Genomic DNA, 13,689 nt, shown 5'->3' with positions numbered 1-13,689 from the left:
GGGGGCAGAAGACGGCAGAAATGCTATATTAGTTAAATCAGTGCATCTTTTTGGGGTCCAGATCCTCATCCAGGACTCCATCCGCCTCCGCTGGTGCAGGAAGGTGACGCAGCGCCAGTGCATACCAGGTGTAGCAGTGACGACTATTGCGGCAGCCAGACGCAGAAGCCGGGGCGCACTGTCTCATCCTGGGCTGTTCTTAGCGGAATAAAGGAACTGAGGAATAAGCTTGTGGTTGACGCGCGCAGGTTTTTGTTTCTTTCTTCTTTTTTCCCCATTTTTTTTTTTTTTTTTTAGTCGCGGGAATATGCATCCGGCTGCACCGCAATGACAACCCAGCGAAAGTCTGCCAAGCTACAGCTGCGGCGGTCGATCAGTGAGCAGCTGCGGGACTCAACGTCCAAGGCTTGGGATCTGCTGTGGAGAAATGTCCGGGAGAGACGGTTAGCAGGTCAGAGAGCCAAAAATGGAAGCGAGATTTATTTGAATATGCGGGATTGAGTATATCCTCATAGCTGAAATAGCCTCTCTGTGACCACAGTAAGAATAATGAAGTGCTAGGCTACATTAACGCACCCCTTACTTTTTAAAAAATTCAGCATATGTTCTAGTCTGACATTTCAGATTTTTTTCTGATTTCCGACTAAATGATTGAACATTTGTCCTTTTTCCCCCTCCTCACTCTTGAGTGGTGTGATTTTACACAGAATCGTTTTTACTCCTACATGGGATGAAGCTGAGACCTTATAATATTATTAGAAAGCTATGGAAGACAAAAGTTTATCTTCAGTCTATGCTCTGCATATAGCTGTGTGCCTGTAGCGTCACGGCAGCGCGCACCCTGATATTTTGGGAAGGTCATTGTCAAATTTAGTCCTCAAAACAGCACCCAGGCATGTGCTGTGGACAGGCGTCCAAATGGGGGGATTCAGATGCCAATGATTCAGTATTTATTGTTCTAATCCGGAGTCTGGTTTACTTTTACGTATTTTATTCTCACTATTTATTATTTTGGATGATCATGTCTGGAGAAGGAGCGAGTTTCCTCTGTATTTACAGTGGTCTGGGTGCGCAGAGTTTACCATCTCCCTCTCTCTCCCTGAACTGTGCGTCAGAGAGCTGCAGCTGTCCCCTCGCTTTAATGTAATTACCGAGATGTGCGCCTCTTAAGCAAATTAAACGCTGAACATTCCCGCATTCACAACAACACAAACCACCACAGTCCGGGATGTCGGTCAAAGCCAGTGCGCCTATTCATGGTGTATTACAGTGCTTAGCGGTGATAGATGGCGTGCGTGACCAGCAAAAGCCTGCTGAAGCATTTCTAAAGATTATTTTCAGCCTGAAGGACAGTTACTACAATATTTATTGCTTTAGTGATTCTTTATACGCAATTAGGAAGAGAATATCAGTCAAACGAAGCAGCAGAGAACACCTGCTGGCCCTGTAATCCTCTTCCCCCTTATTTCTAACCCCTCCATCCTCTGCTCAGAGCCCAAGAGCCCCAAACCCACAGCCCCTCCTCCAGCACCCCTCCTTCATCCTGCTGCTGAACCCATCAGCTCAAAGGCTCACAGTTCACATCTGTCTGGATCCGATATGGGGATGGGGAATCCTTAAAAATGTGCACATCTGGCCTTACAGTTATGCTGGTATTCAGCAGTGCATTTTCCACTCTATGAATTAGTCAGGGCAGTGGACTATCTGGAGAATCCATGTTAGTCAAATGTTATAAATTTAGACCTGTTTGGTTTATTTGTGGTTGTTTTACAGCAGAAAAACTGTGAGTGAGTTTCCAGACGAGGCTGATTTGATCTTGGTGATGATAAACAGTGCAGAATTTAATTCACTGAAATGTAGTCATAGCAAATAATGTGTAAAGTCCATACCCAGGTAAAATAGAGCACCCCCCCCCCCCCCCCCCCCCCACACACACACACACACACTGGTCGCCAGATGTAGTCCAGAGACTACCAATATTAAGCAAGACTGAAGATGCAGCTGCAAAAAAAGCCAAATGTGTGTGTGTGTGTGTGTGTGTGTGTGTGTATGAGTGAGAGAACACAGAGTACAGCATAACACCTGGATTTAGTTGTAATTCCACAGATTTTTGAGTTAGCAGTAAGTGTGGGTCTCCCTTTGAATGTGGGTTTTGTGAGCCTTAGTTGCTTTGGTGTGGGAGTTTGTGTATTTGTGTGTGTGCCAGTTTGTTAGAAAACACAGATGCAGAAGAAGGGATTTACGCAAACATACAGTATTGTGCAAAAGTCTTGAGCCACCCATTGTTTCTTTATATTTTTCGAGCAGCCAGACTTTCTAGTCATTATAAAGTGGTCTTGAGCAATAGTTCTCCAGAGTTTCTGAACATCTTTCAGAGTTTTTCTTTGGACATTGGCTGCTTTTTCATGCATTTTCAGTCCAGTCCTTGCACCTGACCATTTTCAGAAGAATGTTTTTTTTGTTTGTTGAGCCATTTAATACTGACCTATGAATCATTCTGGCATAAAAAAGGCACCTAACTGAAGGGATGAACCAGCATTGTTTCTACAGATAACAGGCAACTTAGCAAAGAACTAACTTTAAATGGTCTTTTAGACACTTACTAGCAGCCTGTCACAAAAGCACAGCATTTGCTTGCATTTCTTTAGGTGAATCTATGAAAAATATCAAAGATAACTCAGTTTGACAGGCATAGAATTGTATTTTTACATCAAAAAGGTGATTCCCAAAGAGCTATTAGCTAAAAGTTTTGCATATATTAGCAAGGTGCACAGTGTCCTTAAAGTTTTTTGAAGAAGTAGCAGGCCTAAAAAATTACATACAGCAGATGAACAGTATCTAAAAGTCATGTTATTAAGAAATATGAAAAAGATGACCTGACACAGGGCCTGAGAGGTCCATCCGGCCCTTCAGCTGATCCATCTATTGTTCGCTGAAGTCCCATCAGAAGTGGAAGGGTGGCTGCCAATAACCCATTCATAAGGAAGGGAAACAGAAAAAAAAACCCATCATCAATATTTACAGAGGAGGTCAGGAGAGAGGTACAACAGGCTGCATTTCAGCCAGTGGTGTTGGGTATCCTGACAAAATTGATGGAACTATGAATACAGAAAATACTGTAAGATTCTGATCTGCCATGCAATGCCATCTGGAAAGTGTCTTCATTTTTCAGCATGACAATGATCTCAAACACGCTGCCAATTCAATAAAAGCACACTCGGAGAGAAAAACACACAGTAGAGCACTATCAGTCGTGGATTGGCCTCCCCAAAGCCTGGACCTCACCATTAGTGAAGCAGTGTGGGACCATCTTGAGAGAGAATGGAACAAAAGGCAGCCAAAAAGGAGCTTTGGATGTCCTTCAAGAAGCCTGAAGAACTATTCCTGAAGACTACTTAAAGAAATGACAAGAAAGCTGCCTCAGAGAGTTCAGGCTGTGCTGAAGAATAAAGGTGATCATACCAAATATTGACTTTCAAGCTTGTTAACTGAACTCTGTTTCTTACCTTATATGCTCTATTTCCATTTATGCTTGCACACATTTGGAAATCGTGTGCAAAGTACATAGAAGTCACTGCACCCATTTCCTAGCAAAATATAAAGAAATGAAGGGTGGCTCAAGACTTTTGCACAGTACTGTGTCAACTTAACTTGAAGCATCTATTTTCTACTATGCATTAATTTCACAGTACTGTAAACTGGACGTGGCAGTAAGCTTGCCTCGCACTCAGGATGACCTTTGAGTACTGCACTGAAAATACTCAGGCAGCTTTAAGTCAAATCCAGCTGCATTTTATCTGCTGCTGGATGGCTGCAGGGCCTCCTGCTGTTTAAAGTACTTTTCTCTGTAGTGGCCCTGAATGCTTTCTAGATCATTTCAAACACCTAAGAGTTAAAATAGCACGTTTTTCTTGAGAATATGCAAGGTGCACCTGCATGTCTTTATATATAGAATTATTGGAGGGACCCTCATTTCAAAATGTTGCTGTTTTTAGTTGAGTTTGCTGCCTTCCAGATTTTCCGAGGTCACGTAGAGCCTTGGGTGCTCAGGAATGAAGCTCTTTAGTTTTGGGCCTATAGGTTAAAGGTGACCAAGCTTTGATGTTCAGAATCCTGAAGTCTGCCCTGACTGTGAAGTTCAGAGTGTTCATGATAGTATCGTCCTTTAAAAATCACCTAAAGCCTTTTCAAGAGTAGAAAAATAAGACCTGTTGCTTTTCCTCCTAATATTAACTCTTTTTTCTTGTGTCCACCAGCTGCATATTTAATTCAACTTTAGTTACAGCTGATTTTTCAGTCTCATCTCTAGTCAGTGTAGATTCTGTTCTGTCGTGGCCTACTGTAACTGAGAAAGATGACTATTATATCACTGACTCCATACTACAGCCCTGCCCTGTGCTGCTTTGGTTATACACATCTCCAGTATTTCGCTCTCCATTACATTAGTGTGCCAGCCTTCTGTGCCAAAGATCACATGGGAAGTTTACTCAGTGCCTTGCTTAGTGTTTTAGGTTTATTTTCTTTTGTCGGTTTATCTCGAGGGAAAACACAGATACTCCAAACTTCCACTTTTGCAGAGAAATTGTGCAGATCAGTTAGGAAAACTCAGACTTCCTCAAGAGGGCGGTGTAATCAAATCCAATCAGTGACTTGTTTCACTGACTTTTGTTTGACTGAGAATAATTTGGTTACAGGCATATCTGGGATTTCAGATTCTTAACTTACAGCTTTCTGACAGTATTTGGCCTGCAGGCTAAAAAAACCTGTCCTGTAATGCTCCTCTTCTATAAGATCAGGCATGTGTGTTACTGCTGATGTGAATGTGACTTTGCTATGGCCTGCTTTTCACATCCACCTCTTGCCCCCTGCCTATTACCTCCCTAAAATAAATTCAGGTGTCCTTGTAAATCACTATTCAGCCAATCCTGGGTCAAAGGATGGCCTCTCTTCTTCCACTCACTGCATTCCATACATTTATCCCCTAGCTTGATTATTGTATGGTAGCCGTCAGTCACACATTAAAGATATAAGCTTATTATATCTGCTATGTGACAGATTTATTTGGATGTATTGTTATGTGAAAGAGGCTAGCAGGGAAAGTGGGTGATGTATATCTGCTGGATCACTTATTCCAAATGTCATGTGGTGTAAATGTGATGGTGTGGGTTTATTATTCATTCGTGGTCCTACTCAGCATTAGCAACAATCATCTTACTCCTACTTACATTCCTCAGCACGTCTCATAAATCCACATGCTCTATTGTTCTGCTCCTTCCCATTTCACACGGGGATATGGCTGCTGGCATTGTATGTTTTTCCAGGCCTATCCCTGTCCCTGCCCTGATCACATCTCCTATCACAGATATGCCCACTTATGCCTGGGGCATGTACCAAAATTGTTTCTTTGGCAGATCCTCAGGAAGCGGTGCACTGTTCCCTGAGCACTCAGGCGATTGGCTGCTGGTCATGTGACCAAAGGAAGGACCTTGTGAAAGTTGGTCTTCCTCCCATCTCTCAGCTGAGAAGTCAGCCTGTATGCCTGCAGGGAGGTTTGTCATCTGAGTCAGGTGGTGTGATGAAACCTTGGTGTTTGTTCGGCTGTGGTGAACTGGAGGGAGGAGGCAGGAGGGAGAGGAGCTGATCTGTCTTCCAGTAAGGGCATGTTAAAGGCAGGAATTTACAAGGAGTGCTCACTCAACGACCCACCAGGCTGAGATTTGGAGTGTGGATTAAATGTTATGTTATGGAGGTTGCAGACATCACAATGACCCTTGTGGATGATGTGGAAGCTGCAGCGAGCACAGCTCATGCGGCTACCTCGGCGCACTGTGAAGATGCAGACAGAGCAAATTTTGCAAGGAATGAAGAGACAGCAAACAGCAACCTGAACCCTACGGACAGCGCCAACGTGACAGAACCTGCTGGAGATGAGGATGGGGACAGAAAGAGTTTAACCACTGCAGACAGTGTGGATAATACGAGGGATGAGAGTGCTGACAGTATCTGCACTGAGGACAGTGCAGACTGTGCCAATCTCACAAAGAGTGGCAGCATGGAAATCAGTGACAACATAGACTGCGCGGATAAAAGTTCCAAGGGCGGCAGTAATGACAGTGAGAGTGACTGTGACAGCACCGGTGAGAGTACTTACCTGGAGGCCATGACACCCGCCGGGCAGGACTACTACCTGAGGCTGGGTGACACCCCTCGACGGCGCTCTGCCCTGCGCCTCTCGCGCATCATTGCCCGCCAGCAGCTTCTGCGAAGGTTGGCACAAGGTAGATATAAAGAGAGTTGTGGTAAAGTTAAAATGTGTCTGTTAGAATTTATTTGTGCTGTTTTTTTTTTTATGTTTGTGATTTGAATTTAATCTCATGTCTCAGTAAAACATGAGAAAGTATGTTGATGCAGTTTTCACATTGCTTGGATCTTCCTGCACACGTGTCTTTCTTAAAAGAAGGCGGTGAATAGGTGCTATTTTGTAAAACCCATCATTTAGCTCTTTGAAGATTACCAAGTGTGAATATCACTCATCACTTGTTCTGTTCTTTCAAAGAGAGAGGAAAGTGCTGGGTGCAGATTTAGTGTGCCAGCTGTTAAACATGGTAAGGAAGATTCTGATTGCAGGCCTTTGATGTTAGATTGCGTCTTCCTTGTTTGGGATTGGACCTATTCCATGGAGGTTCCCACCTTAGCAATCATATTATGGCAGTATTCCTTTAGTTTGTCCATTTCATCATTGCCTCTTATGAATACTGTATTGGTGAAAGAGTAACCACCTGAAGAAGTTCTCCCATGTCTCTCTAAATTCCCAGAAATGTCTTCCAGTCAGACACATGGAGCCACTTGTGCTCCAAAGATGTCTTTCATAAATCTGAAAGAAGCCATAACAAATGCTTGAGGGCTGTAGGGTTATTGTTTTTGTCTGTTCCACCTACCCGACTGGCTACTTCCTCCACTTCCTGTCACGTGACTCATGTTTCCCTGGGAGTAAATAGAACAGAACAACATTGTCACAGTAAAAAGCTGCCTGCGTTCATTGAAAAAGACGGGCTGTTCTGTCTCTGTAGGCTGCATTGTTGGTGCTCCGACAACACATCAGGCAGTTTGTGGTCATTTTTTTAGGACACATAATTGGGAGCAGAAGTGTGTTAAGTCTTGTGTTACGTGTTATTCCTGCTTTATGATGAATGTGTTTCCATGATCCAGATGATGTGTGAAGTAGCTAAAAAAAACTAATACACCAGAGGAGGGAGATGGACAGGAATGTAGACGGGGAAGCAAGTTTGTGCCTGTGCTGGGTGATGGTATGATATTTTAACTCTCGCTCCCTCTTTTTTTGCACTCTTGCACACACTTTGCTCTTCTCAGCCCCACATAAACACACTCTCTCCTTCACCCACTTCTACTGCATTCCACTTCTCAGCAGCTGGTGAACTGTGAGGCAGCCTTTAATGCAGCACAGCGCAGTGACCTGACCAGTTACCCAAATCAGCCTTCTTTAAAGCAGTAGTACTTCATTCATGCCTCCAAGTACACTTAAGCCACATTCAGCTGCTCCCTTACTTGCCACAGCAGGTAGCTCTGCATATTTGATTTGGCAGTTTATTTATTTATCTACTTGTATGCCAGATGTCCTTCCTGACAGACCCCCAAAGGCATTTATGCCTCCTCTTGGTCTCAAACCAGGGGCCTTTCATTCTGATTTATATATATATATATATATATATATATATATATATATATATATATATATATATATATATATATATATATATATATATATATATATATATATATATATATATATATATATATATGGGTGATACACATATGGGTTAAAGACATTAGTAGTGGACCTAATCGCTGTGACTCAGTGGCTACATAGAGTTCACTGAGAAGGGGTCACATGACATTATCATCTGAATCTGTGACTCTGCAGCTGTGGGGAGTTGCATAGTGTCTCTCAGTTCACTGAGAAATTAAAATTTATGGCCGGCCACTTACCTGTTTAACTCTCACTGCTCCTGTGTGTTATTGTTGCTTGACTTCCTCTCTTTAGTGTTAGGTTGGCTTGAAATACGGTAAATAAGGCACACATTGTAATGCTAATATCGTTTTATATTCATATAATCAGTGCAACTTCTACATTTCTACTCTGATTTTATCTTTTCTGTTTTTATTTTAAATACTAAATAAATCACTTTTATTGAGTGTATCTGTCAGGGTGAAAGCCAACTAACTGTTGCTTAACATTAGTCACCACTGCTTGTGTTACTCCGCCAAACCGCAAGGCAGCACTGTCAGTTCGAGATGAACACTCAACTGTTTTCCTGTGCAGCCACGTGTAATAAAAGCCTAATCACTAAATGGCAAAGGGAGTTAATATGTGACATATAAGCAAACGCCTTGCACCCCTTTAGGCTGCTGAAGCCTGAAACCACTGAATATTTTGATTTGTGTTTCTGTAACAAAATGCTTTAGCACCCTCTGTTGGAGAAAAAGTGGCATAACCAAACACACAACTTGACCTTCCTTTATCTTGACTCATCCTGTTAATCAAATCCAGTAAAGCTCAGTATTACCCAGTGCTTTTATTAATTATGGTCAACTGCAGTCCTCCCATTTTTGCCATATCACATATATGCAGGACTGCATGAACTGTGCAGTCCTCTGGAGAAGACTCGGTGTTCCCACTTGCTGGCACTGATTCTGTTTCACAGTACACTCCTTGGGGCTTGGTATAAGTCACAGATGCAGCTCACAAGATAGGACGGACATGTTCCTCCTTAATGTCCTTCCCTCCTTTCCTTTCTCTCTCTCTCCTCCTTCATTTTCTTCACTGCTTTTTTTTTCCCCTTTAAGAATAAAGGACTAAGTGCTTTAGTGTATGTGGGAATATGGCTGCTTTCCAGGCATTCTGTGTGTGTGTGTGTGTGTGTGTGTGTGTGTGTGTGTGTGTGTGTGTGTGTGTGTGTGTGTGTGTGTGTGTGTGTGTGTGCGTATGTGTGTGTGTGTGTGTGTGTGTGTGTGTGTGTGTGTGTGTGTGCATGTAGTCTGTGACTGCTCAGTTTTCTGTGTCTTATCTGTGCTTTGCTAATTATCAGTGGGATTTCAACCAAAGGGACAGATCTCATTAAAAAAAAAAAAAAAAAAACAGCTAAAAACTTAAAATATAACACAAAAAGAGGTGCCCTTTTTTTCTTGTGTGTGTCGCTCGAACAAATATTGCATCTGCATCCCGCTGATATATTAAGTCCAGGAACTTCCTGCTGCTGTTCTTAGCTCACATGCCACTTTGAACGCATGGGAAATTTAGAACAGGAAATGATATCATCCAGGGGACTTTGGGGTCCTTGAGACCCACTACGAGGCAGACACAACACAGATAAAAGGCTGCCAGAATGTTAGGGGTACTGGTGTGGGATGAAAGGCAGGAAATGAAAGGTAGAGAAAAAAAAGGGCAAAGTTTCATTAAAAAAAGCTGCGAGGATATCGAGGTACCTGAATTATATGTGTTATATAAGATTGCTCGCACCCTTGTTACGTAAGGAGTTACTTTACAGTCCCTTTGTCCACACATGAATACCATAATTCACAGACCAACACACAGTCAGGCACACTCATACACATACCATCTGTCTGGCTGTTGTTGGCTTTCCGCCTGTTGTCTTATATTCTCCTCGGCAGCAATGTAGTAAAATACGCTGAAAGAAAGCCTGGTGGGCAGCTTGGATTAGCTCTGTCTGACTGCGTGCACTGGGGTGTTTTGTGGCCCACTAATAATATGTTTGTGTACTAATTAATCTCTTGATTAAATTCTGCACAGATGAATGGCAGTGCTTTGTTCCCATGCTGACAGAAGCTTTGCCATTGCCAATTACACAAACGCTGCAATGAAGTATGCTGTGTGTGTGTGTATGTGTGTGTGTTTTAATCATGTCTTGCACCTGATGACTTCAGTTATTGATTACTTTGAAGTGCATTCAAATGAGTGCAATTTGGAGACAGAGGCATCAGTATAACAGCACTATGCAAAAATCTTGAGCCTCCCCTCATTTCTTTGTATTTTGCTTCCAAGCAGCCAGACTTATTGTAATTTAAAGTGGTCATGAGCAATGGCTCTCTAGGCTTTCTCAAGGTTTTTCATGCTTTTTCAGTCCAGTCCTTGTACCTGACCATTTTCAAAGGAATGGGTTTTTCTGAGTCACCTAACACTGACCAATGAATCATTCTAGCATAAAAAACACACCTAACTCAGGGGATGAACCAGTATTGTGTCTACACATAACAGACAACTTAGCAAAGAACCAGTTTTAAATTGTACCTTTAGGCACTTTATTTCTAGCAGCCTGTCACAAAACACACAGTCATAAAATACACCAACAAGGTGATTCCTAAAGAGCTGGAATCTTGCTGTAACTTGGCATAGTATGCAATGTGTCCTTAAATTATTTGAGGAAAAATGGAGATCAAAAGAAGAAGTGGCAGACCTAAAAACAGCAGATAAACAGTATCTGAAAGTCATGCTATTAAGCAGAATATCCAGTAAAGACCTGACACAGGACCTGAGAGCTTTATTTGATCCATCTACTGTTCACTGAAGCCTCATCAGCAGTGGTCTCAGTGGAAGGGTGGCTGTCAAGAAGTCATTCTTAAGGAAGGGAAACAGGGAGAAAAGGCTGAGGTACGACACATTACACAAGAACTGGACTGAAAATCAGTGGCAACAGGTCCGATGGAGGGATGAATCAAATTTTGGTACGACCCTGGGTGTCTACAGCCATTTGTAAAACACAGTGGAGGCTCAGTCATGGTTTGGGGCTACATTACAGCCAGTGGTGTTGGAGATTTATGGAGAATTATGAACACAGAAAAGTACACTCAGATTTTGAACCACCTTGCAATACCATCTGATTGGCAGCAGCTTAATTTTTCCTCTGGACAATGATCCCAAACACACTGTCAGTGCAGTCAAAGCATACCTAGATAGAAAAACACACAATGGAACACCATCAGTCATGGATTGGCCTCCCCAGACTCCAGACTTCAGCGTCATTGAAGCAGTGTGGGATCATCTCAGCAGAGAACTGAACAAAAGCCAACATCCTAAGAAGAGCTTTGAATGACCTTCAAGAAACACGGAGAACTGTTCCTGAAGACTTCTTAAAGAAACTGCACAAAAGCTGCCAAAGAGAGTTCAGGCTGTGTTGAAGAATCAAAGTGGTCACACCAAATATTCACACTTCCACGTGTGTGTTCAAATTTCAATCAATCACTGCACTCAACTTCCAACAAAATAAAAATAAGTGAGGGGTGGCTGTTTCCACAGTGCTGTGGTTGTAGCAGAACTCAGTGTGTTAACAAGAGGTCACTAACCATTACCAAGCAAGTGTGCATTGGTGGGTAGGGAATTTACCTCACTGTATTTTAATTCTGAAAAAACAAGTTAAACTATGGAGGAGTTTAGATATTCATCTTGATTATTATATGAGAAAAGGTCAAATAAAAACTTGCAAAATTAGATGAAAATATTTTGGCGAAGCTGACGCCCCATGAACAAACAAATCTGGTGGAATCAACCTTTTCATTTTGACCAGCTTTAGGTCTTATTGAACATTAAAAATAAATCCATGGTGTATTTGTGGTGTTTTTCTTTTTAACTTGCACATGCACACTTTTTGGTTTGTAGCATTCACTAAGCAGACACCCGGCGTGGTATAGCTTCCTCCCTGTGGTGTTCCCACAGAGTCCGTCCATCTCAGCTGCCCCTCCCCACCCCAGCTGTCTGTCTCAACCTTTTTGCATTCTCTGACTCACTGGAGGCAACATCTGGACTCTTCAAAATGTCTAGTGTGTCTAATGTATGTGCGTGCGTACACATTTGTTGCACTGTAAACCAACAGAAGGAAGGTTAGAGTGTCCTTGCTGAGCAGCCAGTGGGTCCAGCTGACATGTGAAGTTAGCGTCCACCAGTTGTCGCGCTGCGACCTCGGGGTCTGGCTGATGCAAATGTCAGCTGAAATTATTTCTTCATGGACTTCGTGGGGCAACATCAGTTCTGGTAATGACAAAGGTGACATGTGATGCAAAGATGTGCAATTGAGAGAATCAGGATTTCAGTGGACAAAGCAAACGAGGCGGCTGGTTAACGGAAAAGCTGTGAAGGAGGTATTTTTGTTGCGAGAAGGATTCTGAGGAAGATAGGTTGATAGGAGGAAGGATGCAGGAAGACTACAGAGCTGAAAGGAAAATGAGCCTTAAAGACAAAAGTGGGTAAATAAAAAGATTATATGTAAAATAAATAAATACATTAGCACAATGAAGCAGAGGGAATGAATAAAACATTAAACAACAGAGTTTGAGTCAGCATGAGGCAGAAAAGGCTGTAAAAATAGAGAGATATTGTATGTGGATCCTAACTAACATGAAAGTGCGAGAGAGGAGGTTGAGGAGAAAATTAGAGGGAAGAGAAAACCTGCATGGGGCAGGCTGGAAGAGGGAGGCAGAGTTGTAAGCACACGGGCTGGAAAGGCAGCAGGGAAGAAAACACAGAATCGATGCCACTTGACGGAAAGCCACACAGCAGCGAATGGACGTGCCACGGGATGGAGAGGAAAACGTCAGTCTGAGCGAACGACGAAGGCATAGAAGCATGTCATCACCTGCACCATGAGAGCTTCGAGTAAGTTTTCACATTTCTCCTGAAAGCTTCTCTCCGGCGATATGCGTCTCACTGGAATCTCTCTGTCTCTGCAGTCTATTTCCAGAGAGCTGCGAATATTTTTACCCTTGTGCTGCTTCATATGTGATTTAGAGAGTGGAGTTATGCTGAGAATGTGGGAAGAGGGTTGTAATTGCTGGATTGTGGTAATGGGATCATTTCCTCTGGTCATTCTCATCTCTGATGGTGAAGAGGGAGACATTTTTTTTTTATTTCCCTTCTGAACTTTGTCCTTTTTGTTTCTGCAGTGACTTTCTCAGTCAGTGGATGCACATCCAAATGAGTGAATGAGCCAAGTGAGAGTGAATGAGTGTGGCTTTCACAGAGGTATGGGAAAAGAGCCATGACTGTAGAATGATAACTATTACAACTGCGCTTGGTATTGATTGATTTATTTATTATTTCTATTATTATTTTTGTCTGTGAGTTTATAGTAGTGTGACTTTAACACTTGTCATTTAACCATTTATTTTGTTTGTATTTTGTCATGCAATTGCCTTTCCATTCTTTCAGTCCCTTATTTTCTATAATTTCTTAGTTTTCTACCTTGTCTCAGTGTGTATATTTATTATGACTTCATTATTGTTATCGCCGTTAAAACACATGATTGCTGGCACCGAATTATTCAGATGTGTTTGTCAGCATAAAGAGCCGCTGCAGAGCACTTTAATAAATGTCTGCTCATAAAAACAGCATACCACACACACACACACACACACACACACACACACACACACACACACACACACACACACACACACACACACACACACACACACACACACACACACACACACACCCACCCACTTGTGCATTTTAAGGCTGCCAGTTTAGAGATGTGTGCACTACATAGACTTGTGGAAAAAAAGTAGTAAAATAAATGCCTGTAAAATGTCTGAAGGTGTTGGGGCACCATGCGGTGCCACGTGTAAAACCTGTTTTATTCTTTTATAAATGTGTACGTT

At 42.4% G+C, this 13,689-nt stretch overlaps 1 protein-coding gene across 3 annotated transcripts in view; it reads left to right on the top strand.

Annotated features, from left to right (window-relative positions):
* The first annotated feature begins 308 nt into the window (after positions 1 to 308).
* Positions 309 to 13,689, top strand: part of stard13a (StAR related lipid transfer domain containing 13a) — a 28,048-nt gene continuing 14,667 nt past the window's right edge. Inside the window, exon 1 of one of the 3 annotated variants that reach the window (XM_030746406.1) lies at positions 309 to 451. In XM_030746406.1, the coding sequence (XP_030602266.1) occupies positions 328 to 451 (124 nt within the window). In that variant the 5' untranslated portion in view covers positions 309 to 327. Of the gene's footprint in view, positions 452 to 5,563; positions 6,279 to 12,555; positions 12,686 to 13,689 lie in introns of those variants that run through there. The other 2 variants (XM_030746405.1, XM_030746407.1) reach the window with 2 other exon arrangements.

This window comes from Archocentrus centrarchus, chromosome 14, assembly GCF_007364275.1.
Source record: "Archocentrus centrarchus isolate MPI-CPG fArcCen1 chromosome 14, fArcCen1, whole genome shotgun sequence".
In the NCBI taxonomy this organism is placed as follows: Eukaryota; Metazoa; Chordata; class Actinopteri; order Cichliformes; family Cichlidae; genus Archocentrus; species Archocentrus centrarchus.
This window is presented reverse-complemented; position numbering and strand designations above follow the sequence as displayed.